General features: G+C 36.3%; 1 protein-coding gene across 6 annotated transcripts in view; it reads left to right on the top strand.

Moving 5' to 3' along the window:
* LOC106070023 (ETS translocation variant 2-like) overlaps positions 1 to 12,425 on the top strand; it is a 107,431-nt gene extending 95,006 nt beyond the window's left edge. For all 6 annotated transcript variants that reach the window (XM_056045200.1, XM_056045199.1, XM_056045202.1 and 3 more), the window contains one exon: positions 5,733 to 12,425. In XM_056045200.1, coding sequence (XP_055901175.1) covers positions 5,733 to 5,838 — 106 coding nt within the window. In that variant the 3' untranslated portion in view covers positions 5,839 to 12,425. The remainder of the gene's footprint in view (positions 1 to 5,732) is intronic.
* The last annotated feature ends 3,816 nt before the right edge of the window (positions 12,426 to 16,241 follow it).

Below are 16,241 nucleotides of genomic sequence, written 5' to 3'. Positions count from 1 at the left end.
GGATGTACCACTTCAATAAAACATGCGTTGGCAAGCACTTCACCTTGAGTGAAAGACCGCATGTTCCATTGTTTAGGGCGTGTCATTGATGGGGGGGGGGGGGAGAACAATGCTTACCTGAGCTCTGAATAAATAATGCGGTCAATGTAATTGTATCCGCAGTCGTGTTTGGAAAACGCGGTGAAAATATTTTCTAGACACCTGCAATATATAGAAACACATAAAAAAAAACAAAAAAAAACAACAACCGAATGTGTGTGATGGAAATAAAGGTCGCTATACCCGTAATGTTTTATTTGTAAGTTTTGTCAAACGTAAGATGAATAGACGTTCATACACAGCTTGTCTGCGTACACAGCTTTAAATCTAAACAACAAAAAAAAGATTTATTACAATATTAATGACGAGCGGTGGCTGAGTGGCAAAGCGCGAGTGGTCCCGGGTTTGAATCCTGAGGAAGTAGTATTGGCTTTACAATGGTGTTGAAAAGCCACATCTTGGTGTTGGTGCTTATTTCCGTAGATCTCCATGTGTTCTTCAGCTGTTGAAAGAGGTGGAAAGTTTCACCTATCCTGGCAGTATCCTAGACATCCATTAAAAAAAGTAAAGTTCCCCTTTCAGACCTTGTGGTCTATAGGGCAGATGATGTAAAGGTCATCTGATTCTGTGGCCTACGGTTAACGAGGGTGTCATGTGGCCAGCACAACGACAAACCGCCTTTACTTTTCCCCAGCTAATGTCAGGTACCCATTAGAGCTGGGTGGACTCAGAGCCGCCCGAAGATCCCGAAATTAAAAATCCCAGTCTTCACCAGGATTCGAACCCCGGACCCCGGTTCGGTAGCCAAGCGCTTTACCGCTCAGCCACCACGCCTCCATTGTTATTCCAATACTACTTAATGGAGGAACCACTATCACCACCATGATAAAAAAAAGGCCGCAGTCTAAACATAAAGTAATGAGTAAACATAGAACAAAAATAGGACTTACTACATTTTTAAAGAAGTAAACTTTAAATAATTGGGACCTGATATTTTCAGAACGCTTTCACTTGCCCCCCTCCCCCCATAATTATTTGTGTGTGTGTGTGTGTGTTTGAATGTAATCGAGCTCTCCATTAAGGCCTTTCAACACTGGGTGACAGCACATCAGAAGGTACTGAGTAAAAGGGCGAGGAGGTTCATTCAAAAAGTTGCATCCAGTTTGACTGAACTTCCCATCCATCAAGCTGGAAAAGATGTGTCAACGAAACAATATTTAGGACTTGTTCAGTGTTTTCAGGGTTGGCTGTTGGAAGGGAGACCGAGTGGGGGAGGGGGGGGGGGGAATTATTGCCCTCGGGAATGATTGGTTTAAGTTTTTAAAGATGTTCCTTGGTTGATAGTTGAAATAAAAAGGATGGGGAATGTGAGACTAATCAAATTTAAACATCTTGTCATCATGATGTCATTGGCTTCAATCAATGTCACTTTTGAGTGGTCAGCTGTTTGAAAAGTATAGCTTCCATATAGCGAACCAGTGTCAATATAGAAAACATGTGTCTATATGGCTAACAAGTGTCTATATAGAAAACACTTGTCCATATTGCAAACAAGTGTCTATATAGCAAACACGTGTCCATATTGCAAATAAGTGTTTATATTGCAAACAAGTGTCCATATTGCCAACAAGTGTCTATATAGCAAACAAGTGTCTAAATAGCAAACAAGTTTTAGATATTAAACATGTGTCTATATATTAAACAAGTGTCTATATAACAAACAAGTTTTAGATATTAAACATGTGTCTATATATTAAACAAGTGTCTATATAGCAAACAAGTTTTAGATATTAAACATGTGTCTATATTAAACAAGTGTCTATATAGCAAACAAGTTTTAGATATTAAACAAGTGTCTATATAGCAAACAAGTGTCTATATAGCAAACAAGTTTTAGATATTAAACATGTGTCTATATAGTAAACAAGTGTCTATATAGTAAACATGTGTCTATATAGTAAACAAGTGTCTATATGCCCTATAGCAAACAAGTGCCCACATTGTGGCACATGACTTGTTTCTCTTTTCTGTAACCTATGCGATACTTTGAATTTTTTTTCTCACTACAAATAGGCGATGCATATCTTTGGGTATTTTCATTCTATCCCATGGAAATAATAGAACAATAATAGTTCGAACACGCACCACATGCAGATATGATATGATATGATATGATATGAATATAAGCTGTATTTAATAGCGTGTTTAAAACATATTAGAGATATTCAACAAAAAATCTCATCAAAATATTCAATGGTGACCAACATTTATTTCGGCTTGTGGGGGGGGGGGGGGAGGGTTAGGGAACAAACGTGCTACAAGCCACATTATCACTAACAAATCGTTGAGTTTAAAGGAACCTCTGTGGACACTGTGTGCAAGAGTATAGAAATAACGGATATGGCACGCTGGCCGTAGTTTGGGCATCGACAAATAAATATCTATATCTCTCTCTCTCTCTCTATATATATATATATATATAATTCTATTCATGGCTCTCAACATTTTGGACACCAAGAAGTAAAAGAAAAATCACTTTTTTTTTTATTTCTGGAAATCGGACTAGAGTTACCCCACGAAAAAAAAAAAAAGGGGAAGGGAGAACAAGTAGTATTCACCCGTCACTAAATAGCAGGGCCGGATCATTGTGACCAAGAAGTCATGGAAAGATCTCTCTCTCTTTTATTTCTACCCCTCGTAACTTTAGCGGCGAAAAAAAAAAGAGTGGGGGAGAACAAGTAATCTATACTGTATTCCCCAGTCACTAAATAGCAGGGCCGGTCTTAACCACTGTGGGGCCCTATGCGAACGGATTTCGCGGGGCCAAGTTTGGGTAGGGATACGGATTAATAAGTGAAAATTAAGAGTTTGTATTAGAAAATAAATTCTTCTTATCATTTTATTCATTCTTAACTACGTACAAGGTTACTTAATGAGTCTTGCGTGTAGCGAAGTCATACAGTATATCATAAAAACTATTTTCCTACATAGATCACACTCAATAGCAAGAATTATCAAATTTTTCAATCTATCTACGAGAATTGTTGAACTAAAGTAATTTTTCATTAGTTTGAGGAGCGAGAAGCTTCACCAGATTCCACAATTACGGTTATTGCATAATGCAGTTTTTATTTAATCGCGCGTAGGATTGGCGTTTTCCATATTGAATGACACCCCAAAATGACATTGTTTTTGTCTATATGTTTCAGGAGATTTTTATGAGTTTTCAAAAGATTTTAAAAATTTCCGGTGATTTCCCGGACTTTTTCGTATATTTTGCAATTTCAGATTTCCAGGAGCTCCTTGAAAATCAGGAGGCCGCGGTAAATCTGTTATAAGTTATAAAATGGTTTAATTTAGTAATTTACACCTAGAATTAGCGCGCATCCTATGAAAGTGTGGGGCCAACTGCAGTCTGCAAAATAGCGGGGTATGCAACGCCGTGGGTCGGCTATTTGAAATCAATAGAGACATTGAATTATTAAAATCTTCAAATTTATCTTTAAATACTCCTTAGTTTGTTGGACGTTTGGACACCACACATGATCTTTCGGCCGTCTTTCTCCATTCCTCTGTCTGGTATAGGGGAGATGATTTATCCTACATGTAACAGTAATTCTAGCGGGACAATTAGCTTTATGGAGAAAAATAATTCGCTGTGTCCCGTACTTTTCAAGGATGGTAGCGGTTTATTTGTGGCCGCTTCTCCGTTTCTTACCTCCCCTGTTCATTCTAGCTCAAGGTCAGATAAAAGATTTTAAGAGTTAAGGGAAATTGATAAAATGGGATGGAGAGGGAATTTGAGTTAAGGGAGGGGGGTGGGCGGTGTAAAGTACAATTTAGTCCCGAAAATGTCACTTTGACACTTGTCATAAAAGGGATGGGGCGGGGGGCGGGGGGGGGGGGTCATTATCCTCGCCCAGGACACCTATCTGTCATGTGTTACCAAAAGTTGTGGGCTGTCAATCTGAGCTGTCAATCTTACCTGGAGCTCATTAGTGTATTTACTTCATCTAGCCTGGGTCTGATTTGGTAAACCTCCCCCCTCCCCCATTTTTTTTTTTTGTTGTTACCTTTGGTGTCCATCTCACTTAAGATCAAAAGAGTGGGCCGTAAATGTCAAAGTGTCAGTCCTAGTGGAGGAATGAAAGTCCGAGGGCAAATGAGCTGTGAACGAAATCTTTACTACTGGGTATAGCAATCTGAACATTCAAACATACACTTTAGACTATTCTAAATGCTGCTAGTAAGGTCATAGGCTCTTGGACACTTATTTGTGAAAAACATTGCTAAGAAATCTATAACAATTTTAACTACAAGAAATCATTCTCTTCTTCATGATTTGAACATTTGACCATCACCAAGAAGATCTAAGACACCAATCATACAATACAAATAAACGCAAGAACTCTGTTGTTCCTTTTGGCAATTAAATCGTTGAACAAAATGGAACTTCGTGTTGTAAATGTCACATGTAATGTCAACAAGAATCGATGCTATAAACGTATATCTTATGTGCTATCCTACAAGTTGTAAACCAATTTCTTCACGGATAATGGAAATTATTTTTATTATTATTAATTTTTTTTTACAAAACTTATATCAACTCACTCTGTCTTTCTGTCTGTCTTTCCGTCTGTCTGTCTGTTAAAAAGTTTGTACATGTGATTTCTCCCACAACCAATCTCTGATCAAGCTGAAATTTTGCACAATTAATTCTTTTACCTGAAAACACAAGAATCCATAAATAATAGTTAACCAATTAGTCACTATAGGAAATTAATTATTTTGTTTGGTATCTCAAACAAGGGAAATAATTTGCGCTTGACTGAAGTGGTGAAATAAAAGCTGGATTAGTCCCCTTTATAGGTCATCGTCTAAGTCTTAGTGAACACAAACCTGAAAAATAGGACAAGACTATAGAAACAGTACAATCTATACAATCTTCCATATTTATAAGCTCTCCACTAGCAGAGTGGTTACCGTGTTAGATTGAGAAGCTTACGTCTGAATTTAGGTCGTTCTCCCTTTTTACTTTTATAAATGCTTTTTTATTGTTAGTAAACATCTACTACACATTTAATTAATTACATGACTGATCCAAACTAATATAAGCTGTGTTTTCTAAACAAAATATTCTTGTCTTGTTACATGTATCAGCGTCCAGGAGCCTACAATCGTGTCAGATAAAACCTAATGTTGTATAAAAGCAATTAAAAACTAAAAAACTTGAACATTTCTGATGGGGGAAGAAATAGCAATATTACGAGGCTACTTAGACTGGGGGAAAAGTGAGGAACCATTTTGTGTTTTTATGTGTGTGTTAGTGTTTGTGTGTGGGGTATGACTTAACTGTTTTAATGAAAAAAAAAGTATTTTAAATGTTACAATATTTTTCTTGAATATTTCAATTCTCGTACTCTTTCCAAATTAATAGACTGAAAAAATTATGTAACCTGAAATTCTTTATATTCGTGTGTTTCAAGCAAATTAGCCATTTAGTTTATTCTCTCGTACTTTCTCACTCTCTCTCTCTCTCTCTCTCTCTCTCTCTCTCTCTGTCTCTCTCTCTCTCTTATTGTCAGTTTGTCTGTCTGTCTGTCAAACAATTGTTGAATATATTTACAATATTATAGAAATGCAAAGACTTTTTGTGAGTATTAGTATAAACTCCATGTTTATTTACTCAACAGATTCTGTCGGACGGCTGGTTACTTCGACAGCGTGCCCAAAAATGGGAAATTCCCCAAAAAGTTGTGCTTCATGTTCGGGAATAGAGCTTATGGCTGGAAAGACTAGAATTCCCACTTGGTGTGCTTTTCAATATGGGAAGTGAAAGATGAACTGATTCGAGTGTCATCTGTGAGATCATTACGTAATACCATTACACATCCTGTATATACAAACACAATGTGAACTGATGTTGTTGTTGTTTTTTTCTTTACACAATTCTTTATTGTTTTGTTTTTATGGTTGATACGTTATTGAAACCAATGATAATTGTTGACTTTGAATTGTTGCTAAAATCCATATTGTGTCAGATCTCTAAATAAATGTGCAGGTTCATTGGAACTGTAGATGGCGCTCTGATATTTCACACAAATATTTGACAAAATGTTTATTTATTTATTGTTTTCTTTCGTTATTTATTTAAAGCTCATTTCATTTATTTTTTCGGTGAGGCTTCACACAAAAGTGAGCGAGGCCTAACATGATAAGTGAGTTCATATCAAATAATCCAATTACTTATCATTCCATTTTTTTTGTCCATGAGAGTCTTAGTTTGCATATGTAGAATGAGTCTTCATGTAACAAGAGAGAGGCCTCATCCCAGTAGCAAGGCCTCATCTGAGTAGTAAGGCCTCATCGTTGTATCACGACCTAGTTCCAGTATCATGACCTCATCGAATATTGAGGCCTCATCCAAGTGTCCAACTATTTATCATTCCAATATTATTGTAATTGCATTTCATTTTGTATCTATTTGAAGCTTTATCAAAGACTAGACCTCATTCGAAAAGTGTCTTTATATTCATCCTTCTCTTATGTGTTTGTGTGTTCAGGAAGCGAGAGTGTGTAATACGTAAGAGTCTAAATAGAGTCTAGATTTCATAGGTTCAAGAAGTGTAGATCAACATGAAAGTCTATTCCTGTCAAGCAGTTTTGTCTTCTCCTAGACCTGTCCCTTGCGAAGTCCTAAGCCAGATCACAGCTGCTGTCTTTACCTTCACCTATCCTTTAGTCTGTTGAACCGTTAAAGTACCACACACAAGATGGTTAGAATTTCATTCAATTTCAGGCCTGTCTATTCTTTGATGTTGTCTTCCTATCGCTTCCTCCGTCTTCCTCTTCTTCTTCTTCTTCCTGGTACTGTCCACTGAAGGAAAGTCTTTGCGAGCCCTGAGGACCTTATGATGTGGCCATAGCTGTCATAAGTACTATAATATTGTTTTTTTTTGTTTTAAATAATATATTCTACTTATCTATGTTGGCTTCCTTAAGCCGTAACGACTATGGTTCATCTCGCGGAGGTACTTTTCCATGTGACTGTGAGCCCTTTCTTGAAGAGACACTCTCGTCCACATATATATCGAAGGGAGGGCTTTCGCTTTTGGTTGTAGAGGAGTCAGACATTTTTTGTATGGTACCCTTTTTTTCCAGAGCTGAGGCCCATGATTTTTCGCTGTCCATAGCTTTCTAGGTAACCATCTGTCTCCACATAGTGCCGTCCAGGGCCATGTCTTCCCAATGGTCAATATCAATGTTCACTGTTTTGAGGTCCCGTTTGATTGCATCCGTGTAACGGAGTTGGGGCGACCAGTTTTTCCTGTGCCGAATTACCGTAAAGAATGACTTTCGGGATGCGATTGCCCTCCGACTGGTGAGCATTGTCAAGCCATCGCAGGCGGCGTTGTCTGGGGACTGTAAAGAAGCTGGGAAGGCCCGCAAGGATCTCAGTATTGCACACTCTCTCTTGTCATGTGACTTTCAAGATCCTTCGAAGGCAGCTCAAGTGTAGTGAGTTTAGTTTTCTCTCTTGCTTTGTGTAGGTAGTCCACGACTCACTGCCGTACAGTAGCGTGCTAAGACCTTGAAGACCTCTATTTTGGTCACTGTAGTGCGCTTCTGGTTTCCCCAAGTCTTGGTCTAAGTCTAGTCTCTCTTGCAGCTTTCCTTATGTTTTTTATCTCCTTTTCTAGAGACCTGGTATCATTTTCTCTATAAAGATTGACCTTTAGGTAAATTCTTTTTTTTTTAGTATGTCATACAAATGTCACTGATAGTCTTCATGTAACCTTTCTTGAGTCCTAAGCTAATAAATATTTAAGTATCGAATAGCAGATATACATTAACTGTTTGTACAGGATTTGAAATATATCTTGTATGCGTTTCCTTTGTATTTTCTGTTGTTTTAATATATTAATAGACACGGGAGTACACAAAACAGTATTGCTCTATCTGTTCCCGAAAACTTTGTTAGCTAGAAACCTTGAAGCAATTAGCAATTGAGTTAAGGGAAAAATAATAATTTAATTATACTTCAGACAATTCAATGTATAAAACCCAATAACTACGACCGGTGACTATGTTACATTTTAACCTATAAAATATTACTTCTAGTCTTCTTGACAGGTGAGTTATAAAAAGACAACCGGTGCAACAGAAGTATTGATATTCATGTTTTATTTATTATTTTTTCCATTGTCCACTTTAAAGCTTCGAGAGAACCTTTCAAAGTTGTGGCAAGGTTTAAGAGTCTAAAATTAAAAGTAATATTCCAATTAAACATTGACATGAAAGGTTAACATCATTATTTGAATATTATTTATATAACCATTACCACAAAATGCACATTTTAGTGAGATAATAAATAGCGATAGAAACATCAGGCAGGCGTATAGGCGACAGGTTATGAAATTAATATAAGACATAGGCATACACAAAAACGTATGTACAGAATTATTATTTGGACACTTTAAGTCCAGAAATAACTCTGCTAGAGAGTTTCCATTTATGTATGAGTTATCTCTCTTAAATGTCTGTACTAAAATTAATTTATAATTTGTATCTTTTGCTCTTTGTTTGTACATTTAGCTTTATAAAAATATTTTAAAATTTACTTTTCATAATTTCGATTCTTTTTCTACACTAAAACATTTATCATAATGACATATTACATACATATTCATTACTGATTACTTTGTTTCAAAAATATCAAATTTATTGATATAAATCAATTGTTTGTAGTTCTGGACATTTGGAGATTGAATTAATTAGACGAGTAGTTTTGTTTAACATTAGCAATTTATATTTATTTTGCATTATTTTTTTTTCATGCATTCTCTTTTGACGTGACATATCTTGGTACCAATAGTTTCTGACAATGTATATATATATCTGCATGTACTCCAAACCCTGTCACACGCAAGACACCTTCAAAAGCTCATTGTATTTTGGTTTTTGGTTAAAAGTCTCAGCGCCTTCTAGAGTCTCTATTCAACTGTTCACAGTAACAGTGTTTATAACAGCCTTAGTAGAAACTGGTGGGGGGGGGGGAGGTTGAAATATAGTTTTATTTTCTTTCTTCCCTTGACTGCCAAAAGTCTTTGCTCATTGTACGACATTTCTAGTTTTAACTCTCAGGCTACACCTCATACCCCCCCCCCACACACACAAATCCTTTTTTTTTTAAATCTTATTATAATTTGAGACCAAACCAAACAGAAATCTTCTGCCCCCCCCCCCCCACTTTCTCTTTCTATTTATCTCTCTCTCGACGTGAATGTTATTAGCTAATGAATGGAGATTTGTCCTTCTATGTACGTATATAATTGTAACAAAGATCTGCCATCCTTTTACTCTGTAACTGTCACCAGAACGCAATATGTAAACTCTCCTAACGCCGCATACATTGTTGCTGCTCATACGTTCCTTGTACATAGAGTATATTTGTTGTTATCAGATATTGTTATGTACTAACATTATAACATTCCTGTTGTCTGTTGTTAGGCAATGTTATCATTTTTATTTTGTTTGTTTGTTTGTTTGTTTAACTGGTCATATGGACACAATTTTGTTTCGTTGGTGTCATCATTATACTCTCTCATCATTATGTTGAATTATTTGTTGATTGTTCAGTGTGAAGACTAATAAAAGACTTGTTCACTTATGACATCGTTCCACTCAGGTATCACGTGATTTCCGTCATAGAAAACTCTTGTCTCGTCCTAATATGTCCTTGTTGTTGTTTGTTTTTTTTATTTGTCCTCAAGTGTAAGATTCTAGGCAGCTACATTATTTACATTTTGAATGTGTCCAAAAGTTCCCCGTTCAGACCTTATGATCTCTAGGGAAGATAATGTAAAGGTCATCTATTTCTGTAGCCCACGATTAACAAGAGTGTCATGTGACCAGCACAACGACCAACCGCCTTTTCTTTTCTTCAACTAACGTGAGGTTCCCATTTACAGCGGGTGGACTCAGAGACGCCCTAAAGATCCCGAAATAAAAAATTCCAGCTTTCACCAGTATCAAAACCCATGGCCTGTCGGTTCGGAATCCAAGCGCTTTACCATGTAACCACCGCTCCTTCAAATTTTTCATGTAGTTTTCTAAATCAAAAAAGCTGGGGGGGGGGGGGGGGGAAGAAAATTAACTCGAATAAATTTTGTAAAATACATAAGTACATTGCACATGTCATACTACAAACTACACAGTGAACCCAACGTAAGGGGGAAAGGGGGAACTACGAGAAGGTTTCCAATGAGTTTCCAGGCGGATTTTAGGCAAAGTACAACTCGTGCTTGAGTCAGAATTTTTACTTGAGCACCCTTATTGATAGCCAAGAGATTTCACCACTCAACCATACATCAATTGCACACTATATGAGGTCTCAATTCAGTACACTTAGTTCAGATCTATGTTACTTTTAAAGTTGATGCTCTAAAAAATCTATGTTGGAAATCTGGCTGGTCGGATGGTTTGTTATACTTGTACTGTGCAAGGCGGGGTGGTCGAATCGAATTCCATGGTTCGTGCCCTCGTTTATTGTGTGACCATATTTGTGGAGCACTAAAGCATTGTTAAATTGTTCCCTTTTATATATGTAATACTAACCGGAGATGACCCGCGGCTTGCGGGCCTTATTTTATGTATAACTCAGCTAGTGGATTGAATTTATATCTATTTAAAACATGGCGTATGTTCCTTTAACATTATTTGTTTATTTTGTCACGAAAATGAAAGTAAAGTGTGTACGTGGGTTTACCAATTTAGCTGACAGAGATATGTAATTTTAAATGCTATGAAAACGGGTCTTTCCGACTTGTTAAAAAGTTTCGTTCTTTAATAGAGATAAAATTAGGCACTTCCGGTTGTGGGAGCGACATTAAACATACACAACGTCGCAGCCATGTTCTAAGAAACATTTAAGCCAAGTTTTATCAAGATTGGTCAAAGGGTTTTGATTTATGAGGGACATACATTAGCATATATTTGCTGTGGCTAGGACATGTATACTCCTTACATTCTACTGTATATATTAGATGTATGATTGTTAACTTATATTGGTATACATTTGCCCAAACATATTGAGAATCTTTGCACATAGAAATATATGACATTTCAAGTTCATGACAAAATTTAGATCAGAAACAAATTGATGTTTGTAGCCATTTGATCTTTATGCCTGTGGAGAACGTAGAGGTTAAAGCAATGCTTCATTTCAACATTAACAGTCTTTAACTTTCAGCTATTTTTATAGCCTCTTTGTGAAACTCTAGGATATGTACAAATAAAAGCCAGACATTTGAAAAAATATTTGACACTCGGTAACCCACACACACATTTAACATAGAATTTAGTAGGATTGTCCTGTGAGTCAAGAAAGCTTGGCAACCTTTAATATACAATATAGCAAAATGGTCAATCACATACGACTGGCGGACTGGCTTTTTGGGCAATCAGGCAAATGCCCGGTAGGTCGGCACCACGTAGGCCGATAGTTACGCCGCTAACTGGCCGCTGTAAATGGTTTTATATAGCCTTCTCCTTTTTATTGGGCATACGAACTGTTCAGTCTGGCTCTCTCTTTTATAAAAGATCTTTATCAGAGTTTACAGCGTAAAGCCAGTGTACCACAGTTCCTGCTTTTGCGTCATAGCTTGCACCCGTAGACCGTGCTTCTGGTGGGCAGAAGTCACAAAGCGATTAACGAACATTGACTTTAACCTTTTATTGTCTTGTAGAAAAACAAAAAAATTGGGTGCCCACCTCATGGTACGCGATCTGTAAGCCGGATATTTGCTTATCCAAGAACCGATTCTCATATAATTTCCGCCCCTGACTGGATACTTACTGGATTTAGTTGTAAGTCATGATTCTATCTTTGTTATAGGTAGGTTTTACTCAAACATACGTCTTGCTGCATATCAATGTCTAATGTTTCTTGAGTTATTGGTTGAAGGAACAAATTATGTTAACTTTTGACATGTTACACAGTTTCCAAAATACATTCCTCAGTATCAGCTCAAACGTGTGTCGAACTCCTCGAATGAAATCTTGAATTTCTTCTTGCACATTGGCGGGGAAAGTTCGCATAAAAGCGCATTGTTTATTTAGTGGAAGCATAGGCAAACCTTCCATAAACAACTAGATTCTTACAGAATTTTAATCTGTCAGAAAGAAAACGTGTTTATAGTCGTGCTTAAATGTCAAAATGATGAGATACAAAAATGGTCTCTGTTTCGGTGTTTAATTTGAATGAAACTGTTGTTTTTATTTCACTTTTTGTTTTGGAATTTGTTTTCTTCTTATTTGTACATGTATTTTTATCATGTTCTTGTTGTTTTTTTTCCAAAGAGAACAAATAAAGACTAGACTTTTGACCTGGTTATTTATAGTACTTCTTATTTGTTGTGTCTTGATGAGCGCTTTGGTTGGGATTATACTAGTAGTTGTAATAGTAAGAGTAATAATGATAGCATGGTGATAATAATAAAGGGACTACAATGAATTTTGTTGTTCTCTAACGAAGCTAGAGCATGGAAATGTTAATAAAGAACAATTAGTTGTACAATAATAATTAATGGTCAATAACTAGATTTTTTAAAACAGGAGATTTTTAGAAAAAACTTGTGTCTGCACGAGTAGCGGAACAATCTACAGGGCGCAATGGTGAGTGTAGTCATGTGAAACTCTGCACTCATCCTTAATCTTCGGAATAGAAGAAATTGCATTTAATAATAAAAATTAATACATTAATACATTCCTACGATTGGGTCGTGTCATTTACATGTTGCTCAGACTCTAGTCGCAGGTCTCTGATGACGGCCTCCATGTGGAATGGCGTGGCGGACTTGATGGACAGGGTCTTATCCCCACTTAGGCGAGGAAAAATATCATAGAAAATCACTGATATAACTGGAAGGGGGCCAGCTTCTTTATCCATTGTTCACCAACAGGTCGATTTCTTAACACAATTCTTCATTGGACACTAGGGTTGCATTGAATTTTGTTTCCTTATAACGTACAATAAAACCTTTTATATAAGATTGCAAGAGAAGTGTAAGCAGGAAGATGCTTACATTCTAGTACAGCGGTTCTCAACTTTTTTAGTTCCGCGACCCCTAATATAATCTCCCAAAAGGCGGTGACCCCCAACCGTAATTTGTACAGATAAATAAATTTGTGCTCATAATTAAATTTAAAAAATAGGTTATTATTCAGAGCTGAATTTATTTAATTTTGCTACTCCGTATTAACATTATACATGTTGAATACTTAAGTGACAATCTGACAAATACGGCTAAGTATGGAGAACAGGCTTTGAGACAGTCAACTACATTGTTACAGAAATAGAGTTTCGACATTATTTACAAACACGCCAATGCTTGTGCGAAGGTTAAGTTTGTTTCTGTGCCACCAGTTAATGAATTCAGTAGCACAACGAATGTCATCGTATGCATCAAGTCTGTTTCTGAATTTGGACGTAATAACTAACAAGCTGGAAAACCTTGGTTTGCAAAGATTTGTTCTTGGAAATGGAAGAAGAAGGCGCAATGCAATCTCAAACCGAACGGGATATGAAATAGTTTGAATACCAAGTACGGTTCAGATAATTTTACAGCATATTAGAATGGACAATAAAAAAAGCAACTTCCAATGATGAATAGAAAAAAAAACATATCCAGGGGTCTTACGCGACCCCTGGCAATTTGTCATTCGCCCCCCCCCCCCAAGGGGGTCGCGATCCACAGGTTGAGAACTCCTGTTCTAGTAGCTTCGAGTTTCTACACAAAATAGTGACTTTCTGAAAAGAAAAAAAAAATCTTTTCTGATATTCAAGAACATTAGGTTTACAAACGCTATAAATAAATATTTCAGAGTTTTAAAAACAAATAAGTTTGTTCAGTCTGTAAGTATCAAGCTTCTTGTCAAGTCTTCTACTGTGAATTAATAATTGAATTTAAATTCTAATGGGCATTATTGCTTGACCTACAGAGTGTGTTCAATATTTTCATGATGTCTACTCGGACATTTAAATATTTTAGTTCATAATGAGGAATTCTGTAATTTCTACACGAAAACAAGGATCCCCGGCATACAATTGTATTAACAACTATATTCTTTTAAAACGAGGTTCTTCGAATAATTGTATTTTTTTTTCTTGTAAATGTACAGCTAAAAACTGAAAGCATGTGGCCTGAACTGAACCCAAAGCGAAGTTTCCATTATGTCTGCTAGACTATTGGGACTAGGATGAAGATATGGATATAGAAATCAAATAAGTCAACAAGTTGGTTAAGAGTCGCCGTTTTGACCTGTTAACCAAAAGCCCTTTATTTTATCAAGTTAGTCAGCAAATGTCTTGTAGGTTTTACATTCGGCAGACAATTGTAAGCGTGAACGGCATACCTGTAATGTACTCTAATACTTTAACAATACATTTCAAGACTCTAAGAAAGTCACACAACATACAAATTAAAAATAAAAACTTTTTTTTTACAAACATTAGATTACCTTTTAATAATTGAGTGTAGAATTTGTATTGCACTTTAATAAAATTAAGATATTTTTTTACTTTTTAATTTTAGTTAATGTAACTACTCTTTTATCAAGAGTAACCAAAATTTGTAAAGATTCATAGAGAGAGTAGTAGAAGATATAAAAAGGAAGTTGTTAAATTATATAAACACCTAATACTGAAACCAATTTACAGCGTTGTAATGTTATACTAAGTGAAAAAAATATAAATGTCTATTTTTTAATATTAAAAATCAGATTTAAAAAAAACAATTATTGTCTTATAACTTAAGAAATGCTATTGGTAATTAATAAAAAATTTGAAATGAGAAAATAAATGTTTAATATTATAATAGCATTTTTAAAATTTTTACTAGAAACTTTCTCTAATTGCCAATTTGTCAATAGACCGATCTATTTCTGTACACCACTATATTAACGCGGGCTCTGTCTAGTTTAAATCTTCTTGAAACTGTCAGGTAGAGTTGAGCTTTTGGCTCTTGGAACTCTAAGCCAGCAAAAGTGAACAAGAGCTCCCTTTCACCGGCCTGAATGGGAACAGTGTACACTATTCTGTCTGGTGGGGTGTCAGACTCGCGGCCAGAGACCGCGTGCACCGGGACCCCTGCCATTTTCCTTTTCTATACCAGTCTAACCCTGCAGGACACGCCATTTATGTAACGCCCCCTTGAGGAACAGCGCCTGGATTGTGACAAGGTTGTGGAAGCTTTTTTACAACTCCGCACAGTGCAATGAGGATGCTCTCGCACCCCCTTAGGCACTCCCACGGGAGTCTTGTTTTGCTACTCTTTAGTCTAATCGTTTCCTCCTACGATCGTTTCCACCCGGGCGCCACTATGAGGCAGGGTAGCAGGCCAGGGCTAGTTTGAATCTAACGTTGGACTTGTGCACATAAATTGTCATCAAATTTTTTATGCTCACTAAAAACACATGAGTCAAAAGAAAAAAAAATGAAACAATTAGTTTATCAATTACTCGTAGTTAATTTATTTTGTATTTTTTTTAGAAAAAAAATTTGTGTTTTGAGTTTGTGTTTTTTAATGAACTATATATTTATTGTCATGAAGAAAACGTTACTATTTCTCTAGATCTCTTTTCTTGTCATCTTTTCATATGGTTTCTCGACTTAGTGTCTGACTTACAGTAGGCCAAATGTCGACGCTCCTCCATAAATCCCCTGGCTCGCAACTTCTAGTATGTATAACATTGAATTGGACCGGACTATAAATTTAAGTATCTATGACATTGAATAGGACCGGACTATAAATTTAAGTATCTATGACATTGAATTGGACCGGACTGTAAATTTAAGTATCTATGACATTGAATTGGACCGGACTGTAAATTTAAGTATCTATGACATTGAATTGGACCGGACTGTAAATTTAAGTATCTATGACATTGAATTGGACCGGACTGTAAATTTAAGTATCTATGACATTGAATTGGACCGGACTGTAAATTTAAGTATCTATGACATTGAATTGGACCGGACTGTAAATTTAAGTATCTATGACATTGAATTGGACCGGACTGTAAATTTAAGTATCTATGACATTGAATTGGACCGGACTGTAAATTTAAGTATCTATGACATTGAATTGGACCGGACTGTAAATTTAAGTATCTATGACATTGAATTGGACCGGACTGTAAAT

This window comes from Biomphalaria glabrata, chromosome 10, assembly GCF_947242115.1.
Source record: "Biomphalaria glabrata chromosome 10, xgBioGlab47.1, whole genome shotgun sequence".
In the NCBI taxonomy this organism is placed as follows: domain Eukaryota; kingdom Metazoa; phylum Mollusca; class Gastropoda; family Planorbidae; genus Biomphalaria; species Biomphalaria glabrata.
Note: the sequence above shows the minus strand (reverse complement) of the source record. Positions and strands in the feature narration are given on the sequence as shown.